Source organism: Aedes albopictus, chromosome 3 (assembly GCF_035046485.1).
Source record: "Aedes albopictus strain Foshan chromosome 3, AalbF5, whole genome shotgun sequence".
NCBI lineage: Eukaryota > Metazoa > Arthropoda > Insecta > Diptera > Culicidae > Aedes > Aedes albopictus.
The window spans coordinates 298,491,246-298,517,616 of NC_085138.1; the positions used below are offsets into that span (position 1 = coordinate 298,491,246).

General features: G+C 43.3%; 1 protein-coding gene across 1 annotated transcript in view; it reads right to left on the bottom strand.

Annotated features, from left to right (window-relative positions):
• Nucleotides 1-1,132: 1,132 nt before the first annotated feature.
• The window catches only part of LOC109418644 (uncharacterized), a 97,422-nt gene continuing 72,183 nt past the window's right edge, over nucleotides 1,133-26,371 (bottom strand). The window contains exons 2-5 of the mRNA XM_062842201.1: nucleotides 3,806-5,472; nucleotides 3,451-3,697; nucleotides 3,053-3,107; nucleotides 1,133-2,958 (exon numbers count right to left, since the gene is read on the bottom strand). Coding sequence (XP_062698185.1) covers nucleotides 2,203-2,958; nucleotides 3,053-3,107; nucleotides 3,451-3,697; nucleotides 3,806-5,453 — 2,706 coding nt within the window. The 5' untranslated portion in view covers nucleotides 5,454-5,472 and the 3' untranslated portion in view covers nucleotides 1,133-2,202. The remainder of the gene's footprint in view (nucleotides 2,959-3,052; nucleotides 3,108-3,450; nucleotides 3,698-3,805; nucleotides 5,473-26,371) is intronic.

Below are 26,371 nucleotides of genomic sequence, written 5' to 3' on the forward strand. Positions count from 1 at the left end.
CGAATAACTCGCTGTTGCTGTTGTAGATTTGGTACTCAAAAAAGTATTTGCGTTGCGATCCGAGGTAGTTTTGACATTCAGCTCTTCGCATAAATATCACTTATGCCCTTTGCGCCATCCTTAAATATATCAATCGAACTCGCTCATTTTTGTACAGCTCGCTTATTTTGAGCAGGTGATCATTTTCTATTCGGGAAATCATATCCAGGATAGATTTTTCAAAATAAGCCCCTCTCTTACGTGAGGGTAAAGACTTCCATCTTCAGGAGTAAAAATGTTAACGTCTATGCATAAAATAAATGGCCAAAACAGACGCAGACATTTTTCTTCCATAAACGCACTGCCGACCACAGTGGGCGATGAATTGTACATACAGTCCAGATTCGTTACACGCTGTAAGTAGTATTTCACGCCCACCGCGATTTTCGATGTATCCCGCCATTTGTAAACTGGTGCCACTGGAACCTTCTTACTGCTAGAGTTCCTAATGCATGCTCTGTCATGTCTTTCCGCCAAACTATAGTATACTTACTTATTCGACTGATCCTTGAAAGTGCGGCAGTGGTTTGGAGCACAAGGTAAATTAGATTGGCGTCACCAAATTTGCATAATTAGCCTCCCTATGCTACCGCTGCAGATTGCAACGATTAGGTACTCTGGATCTGGATCGTCGACGTACAATTCAACAGGCAACTTTCATCGCTACTAAACGGGGAAACAGACTGCTCCAGACTTCTTTCCTATTTGAATATTTGGTGGCTCCAGTATTGTTGCGTAATGGTTTCCTGCTTCAGCATAGATTTCACCGAACCGTTTTTTGATGCAACCAGACATTCACTTTGGTCGTCCTTATATTCACGGCAGTTGAAGTTCGACGAATCCTCCTTAAACCAGTTCAAGACGCGTATATCGAACTCAAATTAAATCTAGGTTAAGAAGCTTCCTTGTAGACAACTGTCAGATGGAAATAAATAAATTAAATAAAATATAATATCTGTCCTATAAATAGAACGCTAGGTGGATATGGGTTAACGAGGCCACGCTCGGTACTGTACATCGTGGATGTCAGAGAGAAGGACACTTTATGGTAAAACAGGGAATTTCTCATGGAACAAAACAAAACACTGTGAAAAAAAAACAACGTCAACCAGTTATTCAATAAACAATGCTGTCGCTAGCTTTTATTTACACTTCATAAAACAGTCCCACAAAATATAATATCGAGCACAAAATAAATATTTATTTTCTGAGAGACAATCAAAACGATTAGTTTGTCGGGAACACATTACAATAAATTACTACATTTGGAAATAGATAACGCGAGCAAAGAAAGAAAAGGGGTGTAACTTATGATAGTAAACAGAAGATAAATTAACAGGCTTTTTCATCAACTAAAATACATCGGAAAATTCGTTAGAACTAAAGAGCAAACAAAACATAAAATTAAACGTGTGGTATCCTTTTCACGAATGTTTTTGGTTATGTTATGTACAACGAAATGAAAACGCAAAAACATTGCGGTTTTCTCGATCAACTAGCCTAACAGTATTCAAAACATAATAAGAATTCGACATTTTCTTCTAACTGTTAATACACAAATCTCTTCAAGAATGCCGTTCAACGAAGATAGCCGCAAGTCTCCTACCAATTTGCCAACCGAATTAATTTAGATCAAACTACAACAGACAAAACAATTGACCGAACTTAAAGTAATTTTGATTGATTCCGTGTCGCGCTTACATCGAAAGTATTTACAAATTAGACTAATTTTCACACAATTTTGTTCCTAATCCGAGCGATTTATTGCAATTTTCCGAATGTGGTTTGACTCATGGCAGAGACTCGGCGGCCATCTTGTTTGGGTCTTTTAGGAGAGTCGTAACAGTTTGGATAGTTTTACAGTGGTTAAAGGGCCGAACTTCAAACGTTCAAAATGAAGCACTAAGAGTAAAAGAAGCGTAACTTTCCGAGGGGGTTTTTTTTAACAAAGTAGTTGGGTATCTACAGTGTTGAAAGAGCTGAATTTTACAGCATTTTGGGGTGTTTCCTAATAGCTACTGGGATATAGTTCGTTTTTGGGGCTATGATATGTACAACTAGACGTGAAATACTAAGCTTGGGTTTCTGTTTGACAGAATGTTCACTAGGGTGTGCTTGAGAGCTAGTTTTTCGTTTGGTATAGCGGCGTTGAGGCGAGGGTCGTCAAACGAGGACGCCCTTGCCTACTTCTTTGGTGAACGCCACCTGGGGAAGGTTGAGTTTTCGCCTAGCCGTTTCGATGGAAATGTTGGAACAGGCTGTGGATAAACGAACCGGCGTGAAAGTTGGTTTCAGAGGTGGTTGTTCCTCTGGACCAAGGGTCACCCGTGGGTAGTCCAATGGGTTGCTAGTCGGCCGTAGCGGACGCTGAAAGACTTCCAGCTGTAGAGTATTGCCTTGCGCTTTGATCAGGTTCAGCACATCTAGTTCCGGCATTGTAACGACGTTGTGCTGACCAACGAACACAACGTAATCTCCCGGTAGAACACCGGCCTTCTCTGCTGACATCCCCGGTTCAACCTTCTCCACCCGCGGAGGATGCGTCCAAACAATCGAGAATCCAAATCCTTTGTCGGAGGCTTTGGTTAAACGTTTGGTTACGGTGAATGGAGTTCTGCCGGGATTGCTGGAGGCACTGGAATTGCATCCAAATGGATCATCTGCCGTTGGTTGAACTGTGTTCAGCTCCAGAAATCGAAGAAACAAATTTTCATCGGCGTCCCGCTGATGAAGAGCTTTCTTGCTGAGGCTTATCGATTCCAGTTGACCGTTGACGGGTACGTTTACATATGTGGGTGGTTCTTCGACGCCAGCGGTCTCCTCGACGCTGGCTTGAGAGTTCTCCTCCAAATCTGGTACCGGAGGAATGGGGTTCATCAAGCTAGACTGGGGCTGCATTTTGAATGATCCGTTGATTTCCTATAGGTGAAAGAAGAAGAAACGGGAAAAAAGTTAGTGTTGAGCTCCAAGCTAGTGATCTGTTGATATACGAATGAAATGTAATGATACTAACCTGAAGCTTAACTGCTTTTAATGGAAACGACATGCATCCCAGGAACTCACTGCGTCTAGAATGAGAAGAAAATAGAATAAGAATGGCTTACATTTGACTGCAAAACTGCTACAACATAAGCCACTTGAGTGTTATTGAGTAATCCTGCTTCTCGGACTCAGACGGGCATGTAGGTTTAATGACCGTTTCCAATGTTATTTGTGGGATAATTACTCTCAGGCGATGTTTTGACTACATAATACGATCAATAATAGACGGCCTGGAAGACCAAAGTTGGGTGGTTTTTATAAACAGTTCGAGCAATTCAGCGGAACTAATCAGTGGCTTATGTTCGTGATACAACTTCCAACTGTTCATACAACACAGTCTTTTCCAATTCCCATCCCTCGGCTACTTACTTGCACTCTCGGTCCCGGTGCCACACGGCCAACTGAACTCGCCGCGTATCCTCCGGGTCCACGCCGGGATCCAGTTCGAACACGAACCGATGATCGAACTGCGGTCGGCTCGAGTTCCGATGTACAGCCGTCCGCTGAAAGCCTTGGTCCGTTCCGCCAGAACTCGCCGGATTCACGACCGCTACCTTGACGTAGGCGTTTATCGTGCTTCCACCTGGGCCACGTTGAAGATCCTTACAGCGAATGACTGAAACGAAATGGATAAGCCGAACGAGGTTCGATTAGTCTCCGAGAGTTCCTAGATCTGAGAGATCACTAAAACGCAAATGACGACGTCATACCATCCACCACTCACCGTGAACGTGTAGTTTGTTGGGATTGGCGTCCTCTTCCAAGCGGAGTTGAAGGTCCAGGGAACCCCGGACGGCGCTGGTTGATCGCGAGCAGCGCGAGGTGGTCGAGGATGCGACGGATCGTCGTTTCTCCAGGGAGTCCTCGCTCAGAGTTGGCGAGAAGGCCAAGCACTTGCGGGTTTTCTCGATCGAGAAGGCGCCGTCCGTGGAGCCGGTCGGAGTGGAGGTGCCCTGTAGGTCAATCGATCGGATGCTGGGTGTCATCTCTTCGATGGTGCTTAGGGCGAGGTCGGGTTTGAGTGTGGATTTGGAGGCTGGGAGGTCCGAGTCGACGACGATTACAGTTTCGGGCGGAGTTTGCATTTGAGCTAGTTGGTCCAGCTTGGATTGGCTGTGGCTGGTGGTTTTCGGAGTTTCCGGGCTGGGGATTCCGTTCGGGAGGGTCAGACCGATGCGGCATGGTTTCTTCTCGGCGGGTTCCTTTTCGACTTGGTCGGCTTTGTTTTTCCGCCGGACGGCCTTCTGGCGACGGAGATGGCAGGCGTCTAGAGGGCTGGCCAGGACGAACCGCGTGAGGGATTGGCGGAGCGATTTGGAGGTCTTGGTGGGCTCGGGAGTTTTCACTTCCCGTTCGTTGACGTGGGTTGATTCTTCGAGGATGATGGTTGTTTCGACTTGGGCGATCAGCTTTGGTGGGAGTTGTTCGATGAGGGTGTCTTTGTAGAGGTCCGATGCCGGGTCGTCGGCAGCAGTGTATGTAGGAGAGGGGATTTTGGGTTGTTTGGATTTGACGCTGGAGCTGCGCTTGGGGTGGCCTTTCTTGGCGCTCTCGAGTATTGCGTCGATCATTTTGTCTAGGGTGATGTCGCCCATTTCGGACGAGTTGAGGGACGGCTCGTCGTCGTTGAAGATTTGGTTGTTGTTTATGGTTTTGGGTTCCGCGTTGCGCTTGAAGCTAATTTTGCTGAACCGAAGTTCGGACATGCGTGACGAAAGTGGAGTGAGACCTGGGTCGGGTTTCTCAGGTGGGGGTGCAGGTGCAATGAAAGGTTTGGAACGCTTCGCTGCAGGAGGCTGCTCGTCGGGGAAGTAACGGCCAGGATTTTCGAAGTAGGAATCGGTAAGGCCCAGACCTCGTAATGCAAGGAATGGAACGTTCTTAACTGCACATGGTGAGTATTCGATATCGAACGTTGGTAAGGTTGATGCGTAGGGTAGGTTGGTGTCTTTTTTGGCAGTCGATGTGACGGCACTGGTTGGCGACACGGCAAGTGCTCGTTTTCGGTTTTGAGGAGTAGTTGAAAGACGTCGAGGGGTTGAATTAGGGGTGATATTGCTGACGTCTCGCAGAGCCATGGAATAGGGTGAGGCGGAGGTTCGACTTCCGGCTGCTACGGGATGTGGCGTGGAGGTTACGCATTGGTTCTCTTTGTCGATGTGTGCATGTCGATGCATGGTGGCTCCGAGAGATCGCCGGGCTTTCACCTTGCTGGCGGCGGTTATGTTGTCACTGTAGATGTTGCGTTCGCTGAGGGCTCCTAACGATCTTCGTGCGTGCATGGTGGTGGGACCGCTCTGTCGTTGCTGGTGCCTTTGTACTGCGGCTGCTGTACCACCTTCTTGGCGTTTGGTTACGGTCCACTTCAACATCTTGATGATAGGGTTTTGTCTGTAACGAAAAAAAAGACGGTATACATTCAGCGTTAAATGACAAAACCACAGAAGAAGAAAAGGAAATTAAAACTAATTTAAACGAAACTGAAATGTCCTGTTGGTCGTCGCTGCCTGCCATCCGGTTGGTTTCCGTTTCTTGGATCAAGATAACGCAACCCCATACTCGACTAAAAGAGAGTGACAAGGAAGCACGCAAGGGGAAGCCCAAACGCTCATAATTTCGATGAGTTCTTGACTGCGCTTTTGTTTGCGGCGGAGTTGGAGGAGCTGCCGGATTTCCGACTTGCGTGCCTCTTTCGGTGTACGATTCTCCCACGGTCATTTAGGGGAGTAATGATGCAATACGCGAAGAGAACGTAGTCTTGAACATATATCATTGCTGCGGTTCGTTATAGGGACACCCGAGTAAAATCATTTGACTGCGGAAGCATTAGGATAGGATGTTTTCTGTACAAACGAAACTTGTTCAATTAAATAGTTGAACAATCGTAAGCTCCTAATTACCTTCCGCAAACGATCGCTGTTTAGTGTCGTTATCAACGTACCTTCTTCATTAGAATATTTGTTTAATAATTTTTTACTCGGATGTTGCGTGTGCTCTTATGGATAGCTGACGCTGGCGTAGCTAGGATGTTTTAGGACCTAGTTATGCCTAAAGTCGAGATGACATCATAGTGACATTGACGCCGAACCATATAGCATTTGGAGTGCAAACAGCGAAGGCGACGACGCGACATGAAAGCTAACCGAGCTAACCACTTATAAAAACCTTGGATCCCTACTTGCTGGCCGAACGAAGCATGGGATAAGGACGAACACAAAAAGATGATTACGATGATGTGTTGGAGTGAAATATTCAGCGAACAGCGTTCTTTCTGGTGTGCTCGGCTTGCTCACTTTAGTCCTGTTCCTGTTGTTGGCTGGCGGAGGCAGCCAAAGAAGAATGAAGACGGCTTTTCATTATTCATAGTGGATGATGGTGGAATGTGGCATACCGGCAAATAATTTTCAAGCGCCTGCCTGGTCCCGAGCCCGACTGCTGTGTTCTGCTGCGGTTTGGGGGTTATGAGCGTTTCCGTAGATTATCATTGGGCCCCGAACTTTTTGCAGGCTCGATTAGGACCGCTGCTTGAGCACGTGCTGAAGCCTTTTGCGGTTTCGATGCCTGCCTGCCTGACTGGGCTTCGGCGGAAGGCGTCGAGTGGTTCTTGCTCGTTAACTTTTCTGAGGTGAGGGCTTTGGCACAGGAATGTGAGGAATAAACAAGCCCACATGTTTGCTGTTTGACACTTCTGTGAGATCAATGGTTGCTCTCTCCAGCAGAAGTCAATGAGTACGTAAAGTGGTCGACGTCAGTTGTTGAGAACCGCGCCATGTCAGACGTCTTTCCCTCGCTTACTGGAAGGCACATGAGTGGCAGCATGGCAGCCATTGCTAACTGCGGAGCTACGACGTGAGGATATGTTGCAAAGTTTTTGTGCATTGTGTGCTCACTACTGCTGCCCTGACGATGTAGCAAGCATAAACGGCTCCGCTTTTCGTGCACCTTTGCCCACGGTTCAGGAGCCGAAGGTTGTTACAATATTTAAATGACTACCAGCATGAGATGACGACGCCGTGCCGCCGGCAGGGCAGGCATGCATTAGAGTCTTCCCCCATCCATCGCGCGCACGTCACGGAATCGGAAGGAAATGTAAGGTTAAGTGCCCGGTGCTTGAAAGGTTAAGTGTCGACGATCGAACGTCAATAGTGCTAGCGCGCCGCCGCGCCGTACGGAAAGTGTAAACAAACCAGCAGCACAGTGGCGACAGTTCACGCCAGGTGGTTCCACCATTCTTAACCCTTTATAAGGCCGTGAAAACTAGAAGAGTTGTCATCGCATACTATTATGCAAATGATTATATACATGATTACATGTACAAAACAATTTTTGTTTGAAAGAAACTCTCAAAAATCTAGGTGGCAATATAGTTGCCACTGCCCGTTTAGGCCAAAAACGCTGGTGGCAATATAGTTGCCACTGCCCGTTAACCCCAAAAACGAGCTTTTGAGGTGGCAATATAGTTGCCACTGCCCGTTTAGGCCACCAGCGCTGGTGGCAATATTCTTGCCACTGCCCGTTTAGGGTACTTTTCTTCTTTTGACTTCGACAAAAAGCCGAAAAAGAGATTTTAGAGTGGATTGGGGCTTAACCCATATTATAAACTGTGTAATTCAGCTCATGTCAACCCAGAATTTGATTATTTCTTAAAATATTTACCAAATCTATAATTTTACAATAAGTTTGAGCTAATTTTCTTCACGCGGTCAAAATTATCCATTTTTGAGATTACAAATGGCTCCTAAATTGTTTTTAAAGCTTTGTTTAGTACCAAAAAAATACCAGGCGTTGTTAGTAGTCCCAATTTTGCGTAAACCAAAAAAAAAAGTTCGAAATAAATTGTTATAAAACAGAAAAAATACAAACAGTAGGTGGCAATATAGTTGCCACTGCCTTATAAAGGGTTAACAGTAACTGTTAGGGTCCCACCCGACCCGACCCAACACCAGATTGAGCCGTATCTGATTAATGGTCTTTCACGCCTTGTACACATCCGAGTGTGTGTGGGTCCGCTTTCCACTTGTTGCCCTGGTGCTCTTGACTTGTCATCGATGACTTTGCATTTCGAACCATTTAAAAACGTCCCGAATTCTGATGGACGGAAGGATACATGTGTAACGGTTGCCCTTCTCTGGACATGATGCAGGCCGTCGTGTCCAAGAGGGTGCTGCACTCGGAAATGTAAACAAACTTTCGAAGAGACGCGGGCGCCCGCTCGCTAACCGTCTGGCTCCGACCGGAGTCGAGGCTCGGTCTCGGTATGGCAACCAGCAGCAGGTGTCTCCGTTTTCCTTTTGCTCTCACAATTTGGGACTGCTTATCCTTTTCCGAAAATGTGCGCGAAAAGTGTGGCAGGCGTGTGTCCTGAGTCTCGACCCGACCGCCGCCGCGCTGAAGAGAGGATGAGCCTCCGTCAAAGGACGACGACGAGGCGTGTTTCTGTTGTTGTTGTTAGGATGTTTTCTGTTTATCAAATTACACTCGGCTGGAGTGAGTGGATAAAGAACGCGGCAGGAGGCGCCGCCCGCACGGACTTAAGGATCTGTCAACGACCGAAGAAGGAAGTGAGAAGCAGGGATGAGAAATGTACTGGAAAAAACGGTTACCGGCTGTACATTTGACATTTTTCCACACAACATCACAGGCCCAGCCAAACTCAAACTGTTCGAAAAATAAATGTCATAACATTTTTTTTCCTGCAGCCTTCTTCCTCGAAACGGTTTTCAAGTGCGAGAGCGCCAGTACTCGAGCACAACGACGACAGAAATTTCTGTCTTTCCCATTTTCGCATTTTTCTGCGTTTCAAACCGCTTCTAGACAAACTTCTTTACATGCATCACAAGGCTAGGAGTGTGCTCTAGCTATTTGTGCAAATCGAATTAAGTTATTTATTAAAACAAGTGAATTATTAGCAGTTGAAAATATTTGACATTTTTCGCAATCACCCGCCTCAGCATGACTGCTCATAAAAATTTTCGTGGGGAAGCGAAAACCGTCAAGCGTCTGCTCGACTGCCGTCGGCGCGGCGCCTGATGGTATTGGTGCTGCCGTTGTTTTGTTTTTATTTTACTGCCTGTATCGATGAACGGTAAACAGAAAAAAGTCTCATTCCCATGCCTGGTGAGAAGACGCACACACAGTGAATGGAAATGGAAACGGCGGAAAACAACTTCTAATTGATTATTTATTGACGGCAATAAAACGTCACTCTGGTTCGAATAAACAAGTGTTTATTATCGATTACGGACAGTTGGGAGCACTTGCCAGGAAGGCGCTCGAAGCAAAGAAAAAGAAGACGACATTCCGGTTTGCCAGAAGGTGCTAATCTTTGTGTCAATGTATGATGGTTAGAGTGGGTCCTCGTTTATATGAAAAACGAAAAAATTTCAATCGTATCTCATCAGATCAAAGCTTTTTTGATCGCATTTGAGGACCCAAATAAGTGTGCCAAATTTGGGTACGATCGGTTACGTCTACGTTTTGCGCATCGCGTTTGAAGTTTGTATGGGGTTTTACATGGGAAAACACACTTTTTTGCATTTCTCTCATAACAAGCTCGAATTTTTCTAAAACCATTGTAATCGCTAAAGTGAAAACATAGCTTAGGGTGTCCTGAAAAACTTTGTCGAAGACCACGAAGTGATCTGATGCTTATGAAAAAAGTTATACATGTTAAAACATAAACACATGCATGTGGTTCGTTGGTTATAACTATTTTCACAAGCATCGGATCGCTTTGCGGTCTTCAACAAAGTTTTTCAGAACATCTTAGGCTATCATTTAACAGTATCGGTTAAAAAGTTTCAGACAAACTGTTTTAACTTATGACAAAAATGCAAAAAAGTATGTTTTCCCATACAAAATCCCATACAAATTTCAATTGCAATGCGCAAAGTGTAGACGTAACCGATCGTGCTAAAATTTTGCACAGATACTCAGGACCCGAAATGGAACCAAAAAAGCGTTGATCTGAGAAAACGGTTCCGATGACCCACGCTAATGATGGTCCTACAAGGAAAAATACGGTTTTAGTGCGTTCTAGCACTAGTACTACTTCTAGGCAGTTTTTTTTTATTAAGGAGAACGAAGCTTACTTCAAGTTTGTTGGTGTATTGCGGAGATTCCACCTGTTTAGACTCCTGCGCGAAAATTAGTTGCGTGGATTTTTTCTTGCGTGGGCCCACAGGTATAAAACCAGACCGCGTCCTGGTAAATATTTTACGCTCTGTTGTTTGGTACACATTTGGTGATAGTTTTGCATTGTAAACAATAGTTATTTATGCTACGAGTTGCAAAATGATGATTTTTACAGCACGAGTCGTACAAATACGGAGTCGTACGAGTCGGATAAATACGGAGAGTGCTGTAAAAATCGAGTTTTGCAATGAGTTGCATACATTTTTTTTTGCAATGATCAAAATTATTCACTAGAATATGTTCATTTACGCCAGTACCATAATGTTTCGCGGTAGTTCACTGGATACGACCACGTGCTCCAACATACTAGACCCGAAGTTTGGATCAAGCAAGCTGTGCTATAACCGTCACAGTTTTGCACAGTCTTACCGTGGAAACGGTGACAACCAAGGTGGAAACTCAGAGATTGTTGATCAAACAATGGCATTATGGTTCATAATGCAACCGAAATGAGTTGCATTATGAACCATAATGCAACTGTTTGATATAGTGCGAAAAAGTTGGCCATTTAGAAGCCAAAACGGCAAGTGTAAAGCAAGAAATTATAGTGCCGAGTTGCAAAAACATTTTTAACGTACTGAAAATGTGCCTAATCATTTATTTGCGTCGGAATCTATAAATCTTCCCAACGGGCAATACCTAGTAAATTTAATTTATGTTGAATTTACTATACCAACTAACATGAGATAAGCTTCATTCATACTATTTGGAAGTCAAAGCATTCACTCTCATTGCTGTTACTGTACTGTAACATTTTTCGTGCATTAGTGGATGGATGATGCTACCATGCTGAAGCTGCTGAAGTAATGCACACGATTATTCCAGGTAAAAAGTTGGATAAATAATAGAACTATGTGTTTCACCGGCCAGCCGGTCAGCCGTGAACAGTATCATCAGAAGTTAGACGAGAGGGTACAGAGACCAACAGATCTGGTGATATCATAAGTTTATGGGATCTATGGAATCATGATTATTATTTATGAAACGGTGACTAGAACAGTGCAAGTACCGCTCAGCGACTCAAATGGATTTGCAGGGTTCAAACCCCCCCCCCCCCCAGAGCCAAAATTTGTAGACCAAATTTTCAATATAAAGTGCTTTGCGACGAAAAAAATTTTTAGCTGTACCGCTATTCTCAAACTACGAATAAAATTGCTCATTACTGTTTACAAAATGTAAGTGTCAAATCAAAAGAGGTTTCATTGACCTTTGAAAACCGCTCCCAGAGACAATTTCTGGCTACGCCACTGTTGGACTTAACGTAGATGCACCCACAACGAATTATTCAACTCATCGAAACGCAAGCTGAAATATTAATATTTTTTAAAGTATTTTTTATTATATTATTAACTAGGGAATCGCGCCACTTGGGCTGTGGCTTCTATTTTCGTCTGTTTTCCGCTATAACTCAGTCAAATTTGAACCAATTGACACAATTTTTGGAATGCGGTGAGATAGGTATAGCATCTACCCGTGTACAACATTTCAAGTCAACTGGTTCAAAATTGACTGAGTTATAGTGGAAAACAGACGAAAATAGAAGCCACCGCCCAAGTGGCGCGATACCCTAGCTGTCCCGGCAAACGTCGTTCTGCCTGCCTACTGTGTTTTTTGACATGCAGCTCTATATAAAAATGTCCCGAAAAATGGAATTTCAAACTTGCTCGTTTTCGGCGCGTTCCCGGTCGATTTTCCCAATTATTTTTTCGTACGAACACGTCGGAGCCCTGCACGAATGAAACACTGAAACAATAGTGCAGATACGTTGGCCCGTTCCTGAGCCTATTCGTGACATACAAACACCATTGCATTTCTATTTATATAAATAGATTAAAATTCATTTAAATGTTGATTGAATGTAGATGTCTGAGTTACTAAAATTTAGTCATGCATCAAAAGCGGTCATTTGCATCTACTGACACTTTCACAAAAATAGTAAAAAAAAAAATGCTAAAAATTATGCATTGGTATACTAAATGATATTTAGTTTCGCTATTTAGTAACTTAATGCATGAACCCAGTCGAAGCTGCATTGATTTTGCATTAAAAATTTACATTAAAGACTTCTTTTATTTCTTAGTACATACTTCTATGTAATTACGTGTAAGCATACGGCTGTTGAAAGCAGGGGACTTTAATGGTCTTCTTGTTTTCTTACTCCGCATTAAAATTATGCTGCTGTGTTGAAAGACAGGTTGTCAGCTTGAGCCCTACGCTTGAGCCACTGATATGCTAGCTACGAAAACATTGCATTGGAGGGATAGGGATGCCAATTCCTTGGTTGAAAGGGACAAGATTGAGGTCGTACTTCTTAAGTGAGGAAGAGTGCAGCAGCACCAATCGATTCGTCCACCAGAATATTTTCTTAAGGATATATAAGGTCTTAGAAATGCAGAAAACTGTTGTATATTCAAATATGAACAGTTTAGTTGCAGCTAGAGCAGCTACTTTCGTTGAAATCACAAATAATAGTGCCATAAAAATTTCCCAACAATCCTCTTGTCTGGTACTATGCGGTGATGTATAATCAGTGCAACTCTTAATTAGTGCCTTCGATTAAGAAGACTAGTGTTGAGGAGGATTTTCTCGTTATAATCGTGTATTTTCAGACGATACAGCTAGATATTAACCATTTCGTCTCGAGAGTGCTGGAATTCAGATAATGTGATGAGTTGCTTCCTGCACATCGTATTGATACTTTGTCTATGAAGGAAGCAATGGTCTCTGTTACTCTATAAAACAGACATCCTACTCTCCAGCCTCAAGGATGTGGCCAAGACAACTCTCGACCGTTGGAGAATTGCGTCTATCCTTCAGGTCCGCATTAGGGATTGTGGGGGCCCTCGGAGCTGCATGAGCGATGAGTAAAACACTTTGATTGTTTTCGTACAGTACTCCAGCAATGTGGAAAATAACATTATTATCCCTCCGAACAAAAAAAAATAAAAATTATCCCCCTAAATTTGACCTTGCTTGTTTTAGAGTCAGAGATTAGTTGCAAATCTAGGTATGTGCGTGGTTACGGGACAGCGGTCTAAGACTGTACCACCTACGAATAAGCGTAATAAAATGCGATAAATGGAAGGTCTCCCGTCACAGAATTCAGCTTCTGAAGATATCTGGAGCGAACTTCATCGTACATCATCAGGCAAACAGCTGAATTTTCGGCAAACTTTCAAAAAAGAAAACGAGATACTCCGAAGTTTATGACCTCAGAGAAGTTGAGAGAAGCAAAGTTAAGCATAGTGCAGATGTTGTAGAAGGGATTCTTCGTGGACACATGGAAATCGTTGGTAAATACGGGCAGTAATTCCAAGGAATTCTTTACTACAGACGGTGGTTTAACTCGTACATATCTGAGCACAAGGTTATCTATGTGAAAGGCATTCACTGATAGCCCTTATGGTTTTGTCAATGCTAGGTCACTATTACTATTACTATTGGTAACCGTTAGTCAATGCTTCTGGCCAGAAACGAGAAAGAAACGGAGCTCAAAATGGGAGAAATATCGACAAAACGACTCACTGCATCACCACCCTTCTTGCAGATCCGTGTAGATTATTGTGGATTTGAACTGTCTTCAGGCGATCAGCACTAAGTGGTCGTAGTGGTGTCCATCTGTCTTTGTCCTTCTGGAACTTACTATGGACAGATTTACTCAGCCTTTACATAGGATATGTACAGAAGAGGAGATATGTAGGACATGCACTCAAATGATAATGCCAACTTCGTTGGAGCGTGAAACAAACTGCGGGAGCTGTACGACTAGATCCATCTAAGTGCCGTATATGACATTTCAGGTACATCAGCTGGCATATTATCTACGCAGTTAGGCTGACACAAATTTCGATTTTCTCATATGCTACCCAAAACTAAAACTAAAATTAATACATTCAGCTCTTAACATATAGTTCATAAGATATGCATACAAGAAACTAAAACTACTATCTCTAATAAAAGCGAAATGTGTATTTTGAAACGATCTCACTAGCCCAATATAATGCCACAGTGAAACATGCCAACTTCACCATCAAATTCAATGTGATGTAAGAAAGGTGTGTAAAGATCATTTTGTGTAATAGGGCTTCTTTCCAGGACGTCCATCTAGGAATTCACTGGGAATCTTTCCGCGGTTTCTTCACAAATTTGCTCCAAGATTACTCATACAGTCTCTTCTGAAATTCTCAGGTAATTTCTCATGAGATTCATCCTGGGGATTTTTTAAGATTCCATCAGAAGTTCTCTCTTGTATTTTCCAGGATTTTTTTTTCTGAGATTTCTGAAGAGGAGTTCTTGTTAGGATTTCTCCAACAAGTTCCACAGGGTTTCTTCCAGAGATTTCTCCAGGGATTTCTTAAGAAATTTCTTCTGGAATCCTAAAGAAGCTCCTGTCTTTCTAGCTTGCTGAAATACCGTCCCCTGAATGCGCAGAACTGAACTTGATTCTACTAATGCACATGGTTTGTTCGGTGGTTATGTGCAATGTGCATAAATGTCAAAGTGGGATTTATGTTTTATTATATTATTTTCGAAAATTTTCGTGAGCTTCGGGCACTATCTATCCGATGACTTATTGGTATGACAATTAGTGTGTCGTCCGACTCTCGACGGTTCGGTCTTCAGCTGACCTATTACGGTAGTGTGACACTCTACAAATGTAAATTTCTAGCTTTTCTTGGGCTACTAACTAAGCCAAGTGGAAATTACAACGTTTGATTGCTCTGACATTTATACACGCGGTAGAAACACGTGTTTGAGATTGAGATTTGAATTATGAAAAGAAATCCACGTGTTCCGGTGGAAATCGAACCCACGACTCCCAATTCGCTGGACGGTGGCTCCGTAGCTTGTAGGAAATAAGCGCCCGATCAGCGGATTGGGAGTCGTAGGTTTGATTCCCATCGGAGCACGTGGTCGGCTGTTCGAGTCCGTATGAAGTTGATCATCAATATTAACTTCTTTTCTCGATCAGCCTAGATAGCTGTGTAGTGTCGGTAGCGATTGTCTCAATTGGCTAAGAATAACACTACGGACCGCCTGTTCCGGTGGTAAGAATCCACCAACAGGTGACCCCTAATTCATGGTGTGATGCGGCTTTATGCTTACCGTGCCTAGGAATGAATGGCTAGGGGGGTCTAATAAAAACCTAACCGCTAACGGAGCCTGTGGAGTACCAGTGCTCCCTCCACAGTATGTAGCCCTTACTGCGCTAACCGGAGCAATGGTGCAGTGGACCTTGTGTTTCTCCGAGACAATCAGCTGCCCTTCTTTAGTCTCACTTGAGGCTAAATAAAGGCGGGATTATGAAGATGTGGTTAATTAGTTTAAATTTTCACCTATATGGTTTCGCATTATGCGATTTACACAGTGTATTCTGTGTATCCTCGCCTTTGGCGTTTTGCAATCGATACCGATTTGGTTTTATTGTTGCTGTTCTTTGTTGTGCTGTTGCTGCGAAGAGTTTAATCTTACCTAGTTTGGGTAGTGGCTACGGTTAAGATAGCTCAGATCAATCTTCAGCATAAAAGAACAGCAACGATCAATCTTTGCAGACTTATGCAAAATGGTACAGCCCAAGTGGCCTTGGTACAAGAACCTTACTTTCGTAAGGGAAATTTATATCTAGGAAACCTTGTGAACCCGGTGTTTGCCACTTTCAGTAAACATGAAATGGCAAACTCGCGTGTCATGCCTCGAGCCTGTGTGCTTGTCAACAACCCAATAGTTGCTACACTCATCTCTGAACTAACCACCAGAGATGTATGTGCTATCACAATTGATGTATCTGTTGGAAACCTCAACAGGAAATACATCTATTGTTCTGTGTATTTACCGCATGATGAACCATCCCCTACGGATGCTTTCAAACAAGTCATCGCATACTGCACTTCAAAAGGCCTTCCGCTAATTGTTGGCAGTGATGCTAATGCTCACCATATCATCTGGGGCAGCTCAGACATTAACTTGAGAGGCTCCAGTTTGATGGAGTACTTAAGTAGTACAGATCTTGCATTACTTAACATAGGCAACCTTCATGGTATCTGCTAGAGAGGAAGTGTTAGATATAACGGTTTGCTCTAGCAGAATTAGTCACGAGCTGACCAATTGGCATGTGTCAGATGAAGAATCTTTATCTGACCATCGCTACATCTTTTTTGAACATTTAAATGTTACTTCGCCAACATTGCGTTTCAGGAATCCTCGGCTCGGAGTATTGTAACTATAGAATCGATTGAGTGGGCTCTTAATAGCTTTGCTCCTTTCAAATCTCCTGGGGCAGATGGGATTTATCCTATTTTGCTTCAGAAGGGATTTGATCATTTCAAACATGTTTTGAAAAAACTACTTGTTTGCAGTTTTGCTACAGGGTATATTCCCAAATCCTGGCGGGATATTACTGTAAAGTTTATTCCAAAAGTGGGTCGTGCATCGTATGAAGAAGCAAAGAGTTTCAGACCTATCAGTTTGACCTCTTTTCTTCTGAAATGCTTAGAACGCATTGTGGATCATCACATCCGTGATGTTCATCTGGCCAACGTGCCTCTTCATGTGAACCAACATGCCTACCAATCTGGTAAGTCCACTGTGACTCTTTTACACAAGGTTGTTTACGATATCGAGAAAGCATTCGCTCAAAAGCAATCTTGTTTGGGTGTTTTATTAGATATCGAGGGTGCCTTTGACAACGTGCCTTTCGATGCCATATTGGAAGCCGCACGGAGTCATGGTATATCTCCAATGATTTCCAATTGGATTCACCAAATGCTCAAAAACCGATATCTCTTCTCGACATTGCGTCTAGCGGGGATTAGGAAATTGAGTGTTTGTGGATGCCCCCAAGGAGGAGTCTTATCGCCGCTTTTGTGGAATCTCGTAGCAGATACGCTATTGAGGCAACTCAATAATAGCGGTTTTCCTACTTATAGTTTTGCCGACGACTACCTAACATTGTTAGTTGGTATGTGCATCAGCACCCTTTTCGACCTGATGCAAAACGCCCTTCAGGTAGTTGAGGGTTGGTGTCGCCAATATGGCCTTTCGGTTAATCCGAGTAAAACATCTATTGTTCTTTTCACGGAAAGGCGAAACCGTAATGGCGTTCGACCTTTGCGTCTCTTTGATTCTGAAATCGATGTGACTGAACAAGTAAAGTACTTTGGAGTCATTCTTGATTCCAAGCTTTCCTGGACACCTCACATTGAGTTCAGAATCAAGAAAGCTTGTATGGCCTTCGGGCAATGCCGGCGTACTTTTGGTACAACTTGGGGTCTAAAACCCAAGTATATCAAATGGATCTTCACAACTGTGGTTCGGCCAATATTGGCTTATGGATGTCTTGTGTGGTGGCAAAAGGGTGAAGTGAGAACGGTCCAATCAAAATTAGGCCATCTCCAAAGGATGTGCTTAATGACGATGTCTGGAGCGTTCTCTTCAACTCCTACGGCAGCGCTCGAAGTTCTGTTTGACGTTGCCTCATTACACATTCATCTCAAACAAGAAGCCCTTTCTTGCACTTACCGGTTACGGGTACTCGGTCAACTAGAGGAAACTCCTGTGAACCGCACATCAACACACACCTCGTTGTTTCCACTTTTAGTGAATTGGGACAAAATTGTCCTTGCTCCAAGTGATCTTACAATTGCTTGTAATTTTCCATATAGGACATTTTCCACGAAATTCCCTTCCCGGGAAGAGTGGACATCTGGTTATCTGGAAAGAAGTATTTCAGACGGCATCGTATGTTACACTGATGGCTCCCTTCTCGAAGGTCGAGCAGGTGCTGGTGTTTATTCTCGTGAGCTAAAGCTGTATCAGTCTTACTCACTTGGTAGACACTGCACCGTTTTTCAGGCCGAAATCTTTGCTCTTATGTGTGGAGTGCAATCAGCACTTCAGCAGCACGTAATGGGCAAAGTAATATACTTCTGTTCAGATATCCAGGCTGCTATTAAAGCACTTGCTTCGGCCAACTCCAGGTCGAAGATAGTTATCGCTTGTCGAACTCAAATCGAGAAGCTGAATTCAGCAAACGCTGTTCACCTTGTATGGGTACCTGGCCATTCTTCCATCGCTGGAAATGAATTGGCTGATGAGTTAGCTCGCACTGGAGCATCACATGACTTCATTGGCCCTGAGCCAGCTATTCCGGTATCCAAGTGTTGGGTAAAGCTTCAGATTGACATCTGGGCTGCCACTCAGCACAAACAATACTGGAATAGTTTGGAGTCATGTCGTCAAACCAAATTGTATAGTGCTGAGCCATCTCTACGGGTGGCGAAGTATCTTACTATTCTGTCTAAGCAGAATTGCAGCATGCTGGTCAAAGCATTGACTGGCCACTGCCGACTCAGCTATCACATGGTGAATATTCAGCAAGCTGATTCATTTGCCTGTGATAGCTGTGAATCCGATTATGGAACTTCGTATCATTTGATATGTAACTGTCCAGTTTTCGCGCAACTGCGTTTCCGAGTATTCGGTTAACACTTATTAAATGAAACTGACTTCAGAAACCTGAATCTTCAGGATATTCTGTTGTTCTTAACCCGCTGTGGTAAAGAGCTATAGGCTCTCTTTCGCTTTATGCGTTATTACAGTGCCCTTTTCAGGGCGCTGTTTGAACCCATTGTGGTACGCTTGTGCGTTAGTACCCTCTTCCAGGGTATTTTTCCTATTTCCCTACCTGTCCCTATCCCCATCCAAATCCTTTTTCCTTCCTTTTCCCTCAGGTAGATGATGAAATAGGCTGTTATTTTGGTGATGGCACAAATGTCCCAAATGGAGGATAACGTGCCTCTGGATGCGGCCTTCTGATACCTGATACCCAATTCGCTGGACGGTGGCTCCGTAGCTTGTAGGAAATAAGCGCCCGATCAGCGGATTGAGAGTCGTAGGTTTGATTCCCATCGGAGCACGTGGATTTCTTTTCATAATTCAAATTTCAAATTCTTCATCAAACACGTGTTTCTGTTGCGTCTATGAATGTCAAAGCAATCAAACGATGTCTCAAAAGTTTTATCTGGGATTTCTAGAATTGATGTTTGAAAAAATGAAATCCCGGAAAGAACTATAGGAAGAAATCCTGAAAGAAATACGGAAGAGTTCATTACAAGATTGCAGGAGGATTTCTAAGGTATTGTTTGATGAACTCGTCACGCCATGCCTATAGGAATTACATAAGGAACTATAGAAGTAATTCCAGAAGGAGCTCCTTGAGGAATCTAAGACGGAGTTCTTGGAGGTATCCTGGATGAAGTTTATGAAGAAATGCTTAAGGCATTTTCTCAAAGAATCTCGGACGGAGTTCTCAGATAAATCCTGAGGAACTTCCCAAAAGAACCCTATAAAATAAAATAGGGTTAATATTATAAAATAAAATTCCTGGAAGGATCCCAGAAGAAACTCCACAAGGAATACCTGGAGAAATCCTAGAAAGAATTTCTGGGAGAATCTCAGAAGGACTTTCTTAATAAATCTGGGATGAAATCTTTGAATGAGTCCTGGTAGAAATTTCTGGAAAAATCCCATGTGGAACCTACATGGAATAGGAATCAACAAGTCTTTTTTTTTTTTTTTTTTATCTAGTTCGTTTATTTGGGGCTCAATCGCGTATAACGCTTTACGGAGCCGAGGATCTTTCTTTGTACTTAATAGTATACATTATACAGAGTAATAACTTTTTAATGATATCTGTTAGTAATGGGTGGAAGCCAGGGTACTCGTGGCAGCTCGAGGTTAGAAGGTCACATTTTGAGGGATGGACAGGGTAAGGATTGGGCCAAAGGTTTCACTGCTGCTCATCCGGGGGTGAATCGCATCTTGCTAGCGTATTCGGTGCCTTGTGGTGTTGGTACCAACTTGTTGTGGGACTTGGTTTTCCGGATGGCCAGGAGCAGCTTGGCAACACAAAGAGGACAAAACAGAGAAAAAAAACTGGAGAAGAAAACACAAGCAAATTAAACTTTTATACCAGCAGAGCGAAGAAAGTCGAAAATACATCCCATGTATGTGACATCGCGGGTCCCCAACACATCTCTCACAAGAACAAAGGGTTGTCTACCTCGGGCCTCAAGGGTATCCAAAAGTAGCGCTCTGGAGGCGTCATTATCCGGGCATTGCCAAACTACGTGGTCGATGTCATCATAACCGGAACCGCACTTAGTACAAACATTGCTCAACGCGAGGTTAATCCTGTGTAAATGCGCGTCTAGCGAGTAATGGTTGGACATAAGTCTTGACATCACGCGAATGAAATTGCGACTTACATCCAGACCATACCACCACACTCGCAAAGAAACATTAGGAATAATGGAATGTAACCACCGTCCCAGCTGGCCATCTCGCCAATCATTTTGCCAACTTTGAAGAGAACTCTGGCGAACAAAATGGAAAAATTCATCATGTGAAATTCTTCTATCATAGATCTCACCTTCCTGTGCGCCCACCTTTGCGAGAGAGTCCGCCTTCTCATTGCCATAAATTGAGCAATGTGAGGGGACCCATACAAAGGTAATCTTGTATGATCTTTCGACCAGTGCACCCATCTGCTCCCTTATTTTTGTAAGAAAGTAAGATGAATGTTTTACAGGTTTCATCGACCGGAGTGCCTCAATCGAACTAAGGCTATCCGAGAAGATGAAGAAATGGTCTACGGGCATGTTGGAAATCATCCCCAAAGCGAAGTTGATTGCTGCCAGCTCAGCAACATAAACCGAACAAGGTTCCTGAAGTTTGCGGAAGGCGGTGAAATTTTCATTGAAAACACCGAAACCAGTGGATCCATTTATGCGAGACCCATCAGTGAAGAATCTCTTACAGGAATTGACATTTTGGTACTTTTCGTTAAAAATGCGAGGAATAGATATACATCGAAGTTGATCTGGTATTCCATGAATAGCTTGTTTCATGGACAGATCGTATTTAACAGAGGAACTGTCATTAGTGAAGTGTACACGGGGAGGATTATAACTTGGTAGGCTTATATCAGATGACATGTAGAACAGATAGATTCTCATGAATTTTGATTGAGTGTTCAGACTGAGCATTTCTTCGAAATTTTCAATGACAAGTGTGTTGCTCACTCCACACTTGATAAGTAACCTTAGCGAGAGCTCCCAGAATCGGTTCTGGAGAGGTTTCACCCCTGCCAGGACCTCAAGGCTCGCATTATGCGTTGAGTGCATACAGCCTAGAGCAATACGCAAACAACGGTATTGAATTCGTTCCAACTTTATTAGGTGGCAGTTTGCTGCTGAGTGGAAGCAGAAAGAGCCATACTCAATAACAGAGAGAATAGTTGTTTTGTAAAGTTTTATGAGGTCTTCCGGGTGAGCACCCCACCATGTTCCGGTAATTGTGCGTAGAAAATTGATCCTTTGTTGACATTTTTGCACCAAATACTTGATTTGGGTACCCCAAGTGCCTTTTGAATCAAACCAGACCCCAAGGTATTTCGAAGTCAAAGACTGGTCGATTTCTATTCCCAAAAGATTGAGTTTCAGTTGGGCTGGGTTCCGCTTTCTAGAAAACACAACCAATTGAGTTTTTTGCGGAGCAAACTCGATCCCTAAATCTCTTGCCCACATTGACAGATTATTTAGAGAATTTTGCAATGGTCTTTGCAACATTTCTGCATGTGGGCCTTTTAGAGAAACCACAGCATCATCTGCAAGTTGTCTTAGCGTGCATTGTCCTTCCAAGCAATTATCAATGTCTTTCACGTAAAAATTATAAAGCAAGGGACTTAAACATGAGCCTTGGGGTAGGCCCATGTAACTTATTCTGGAAGTTGTCAGTTGTCCGAGATTGAAGCTCATATGTTTTTCTGACAACAAATTATACAAGAAATTATTTAAAATTCCTGGAAGTCCACTATTGTGCAGTTTTTCTGACAATATTCCTATGGAAACTGAATCAAAGGCGCCCTTAATATCCAAGAAAACTGAAGCCAGTTGCTCCTTTTCCGCAAAGGCCAGTTGAATATCTGTTGAAAGCAACGCTAGACAATCGTTTGTTCCTTTGCCCTTGCGAAACCCGAACTGTGTATTTGAAAGCAAGTTATTCGATTCGACCCAATGATCGAGTCGTGATAGGATCATTTTTTCCAACAATTTCCTTAAACATGATAACATAGCAATTGGGCGGTATGAATTATGATCAGACGCTGGTTTACCAGGCTTTTGAATAGCTATTACTTTGACCTGTCTCCATTCATGCGGAACGATGTTGTTCTCCATGAATGAGTTGAACAGGTCCAGTAATCGTCTTTTCGCGATATCTGGGAGATTCTTTAGAAGATTGAACTTGATCATATCGCGTCCCGGAGCGGAATTGTTTGATGAAAGAAGAGCCATAGAAAGTTCCAGCATAGTGAAGGGTCTGTCCAGAGAACCGTCTCTTGGGGATGTTTCCCAAGAAATCGGTTGTGCTGGGACTGAGTCTGGGCAGACCTTTTTCGCAAAGCTGAATATCCAACGGTTGGAGTATTCGTCACTCTCATTAGAAGAAGAGCGGTTTCGCATGTTGCGAGCCACTCTCCAAAGCGTTGTCATTGAAGTTTCTCTTGAGAGACCCTCAATGAAGTGTCGCCAATAACTACGCTTCTTCGCTTTCAGCAGGTTTCTCAGCTGTCTTTCGAGCTTTGCGTACTCTTGATAAAGATCTGAGGTACCGTGCCTACGAAAAGTTTTGAAAGCATCAGATTTTTTAAGATACAACTGGGTGCAATCATCATCCCAACCTAGCGTGGCTGGTCTTCTTTTGAAGGTTGCACTTGGAACACGTCGTTTTTGTGATTCTAATGCACTCTTATATATCAGTTCAGACAGGAATCGATACTCATCCAAAGGTGGGAGGGGATTGAATGATTCGATGCCAAAAGATACCGCTTCTGCATACTTTTGCCAATCGATATTCCTTGTGAGGTCAAAAGGAACCTGAATTGGATGGTCTGACCTTTCACTATTATGCTTTATGGTGGTTATAATGGGTAAGTGATCACTACCATGAGGATCCTCGATTACCTTCCACAAGCAATCGAATGATAGTGAGCTTGACCCCAGTGATAGGTCGAGACGACTTTCTTTGCCGTCAGATGCAATACGTGTCACTTCACCTGTATTTAAAATGTTCAAATTGAAATCGTCGCACAAATCATAGAAAATGGCCGCTCTATTATCGTCATATGGTTCACCCCACCCTGTACCATGCGCGTTCATATCACCCAGAATTAAAACTGGATGTGATAGTGCAGAAACCGCATTCCAAAGATGACGGCGGTTAATTGAAATTCTTGGAGGAATGTAAACGGAAGCTACGCAAAGTTCTTTACCCTTTACGTTTATTTGGCAAGCGACGATTTCTACGCCAGGATGAGTCGCGATTGGAATTCTATAAAATGAGTAAGTCTTTTTGATCCCCAAAAGAACTCCCCCATAATGGTCATCTCTATCCTGGCGTATAATGTTAAAATCGTGGAAGTTGAGTTCATCTTCAGAAGAAAGCCATGTTTCACAAAGGGCAAAAATATCACAATCAGAGTTGTGAATCAAAAACTTAAACAGGTCTAATTTAGGTTTTAGACTATGACAGTTCCACTGTAGCACAGTGATCATATCTTGTACCTCACTTGATGAATTATCCATCGAAAGATATGATCGCAGAAAGGAGGGGCCATGATTGTGTCAGATTCCGAAAATATTCTTCTACTGTAGGTATAAACATATCAATAATGCCTCTTAATGTTTCTGGAAGGCTGAGGGCATTATATAAGCGATCCACGAGAACCCTAAAAGTAAACAGTCCTCGCTTGGGTCTAGGAGGCTTGCTTGAACTGCGAGGAACTTTGGTAGTTTTTTTCTTGCTACCTTGTCGATTATTTCTCTTTGAAGTGTATTTAACAGGCGGAGACGGGGGTGACAGGTTCTTGCTACAACATGGAGCTGAAGCTAGAGGAACCTGATTCTTCGGAGTTTTTAAGTTTACCCCGTCTCCTTTATCATTAGGCAAACTTTTAAGGGAAGACTTTAAAAAGACCTTTCGGCGCAATCCCGGGGAAGATGATGACTTCCTTTTTCCAGGTGCGTGTACCTCCGAAAGAGATCCACCCTCATCAGTTTCGCCATCGTCCTGATCATCGGAAGACAACTCCTGATAGGGATTTTCAACTGGGACAGCTGATTCAGACACGGAATCTGGTGTTTTAAAAGATTTCACCATCTCCGCATATGTCTGTTTGGAGCGCTTTATGATAGAGCGACTCTCATTTCGAATGCGTCTTTTATAAGCCGGGCAAACTTGCAAGTCGTGTGGATCTCCGCCACAGTAGCTACATTTTTCCGCTTCCTGTGTGCAAGAGTCCTCCAAGTGAGCTTGGTTGCATTTGCCACAACGGGGCTTGTTGTCGCAAAAGCTATCACTGTGACCAAACTGCTTGCATTTGGTACAATTAAAAACCTTCGGCCTAAAAAGATGCACTGGGTAAAAACCACCATCAATTACAACAAATTCCGGGAGGACGGAACCTGGAAAAGTCACTCGAAAAAACGCTGAAGGCGAGTACACCTTTTTATTTCCTTCCATGGAAACCTTAGATAAGCGTTTACAGTCTAGGATAGCCACATCAGGAATTGACCTATTTTTGAATCGACCAAAGCCGGTCTTGATGTCCTCACATGTCAGCATTTCGTCGAGGATCTTCCCCTCCACCTCCACTTCTCGTGCTGGCACATAGACCGCGTATTCAACAGTAAACGCTTCGTGTTGAGCAATTTCATTTGCTGCTTTGTAGCTAGGTGCGGTAACACGCAGCTTGGATGCTTTCACTTGGTGAATAACGGTCCCAGGATACTTACGCGTCAGCTCTCGAGAAATCGAAAGCATATTCAATGGTTTGCATTTGCGCCGGAAATAGACAACCCAAGGTCCAGGCGAAGATGGCTGATAAAACCGCGTACGAGCAATGATATCATTGGGAGGCGTTTCGCCTCCAATCGAATCGTCCATGTGGAAACAAATTTATGGAAAATAACTCAAAAGTGCAAAAGAGGAAGAGAAAAACCTTAAAGTATTTACAGTGCACTTTCTTCCTTAGGACGACAACTGTTTGGTTTGTAAACCAAACAATGTTAATAATATATAAAAAAAAAATGAAGCAAAAAAAAAACTTGTACTAATAATATACGAATTCAATTCTTATGTTTATTTTAGCGCACCCTGTAGGATGCAAAAAAAAAAGGTATTGAAAAAAAAAAAGAAAAAATAGCTAATAAAAAAAACAAAAAAAAAATGTTCTGTTATTTACAGTTTGTACACCCTTACCCGTATACAGTAGTTTGGGAACCACTGTTATGGATGTCAAAAAAAAAAGCACGTGGTCGAATGTGGACTGGGGATACAATAGACAAAAGCGATCAAAACAAATTGGGCGGACAAAAGAGTGTATCGAAAGAGTGATACTTATCTGACCGGAGCAGGTAGATATTTATCACAGGCAGGCAGATGGTAAAGCTGTCCGTCGCGTCTGCCTTCGCACCCGTCGCCGCGTCCTCTTTGTTGACGGAGGGGCTGATGATGGCGATAATGATGACTTTTGGATGCGATTATTCGTTGACCTTGATGTACGATGATGTAAGCACCTCGCTTCCGCGTTGCGCTGGATACCACCTTGCGACACTACACTTCGCACAAGCAGGAGAACGCACGATATAAAAAACCTTCCGCGATTGCGGGGGAAAAAACTCTACTTCTACGAGGTCTATCGCGTGGTGAGATACGGAGCACACGTCCGACTCGTCCAAATGCACAACAGGGAATGGAATCAACAAGTCATAGATCAGCACACTGATCACGTGAGCCACACATGTAGACTTGAATCATTTGGGCCAGGTTGATTTTCAGGAGAAAAAGGGAACTTTTGATGTATTCTTCTTCCTACTAGTCATGCCCCAATTTAGCCTGTGCTTCTCAGGGCCCATAGTACTCTGGAAGACAATGTCCAGGCCTCCAAATTGGAGTATTAAGTATGAAAATCTGCGTACATTACTCTGTCACATGCTGCATATGTTCTTGTAACTAATGTTTAAATGTTTTATAACGG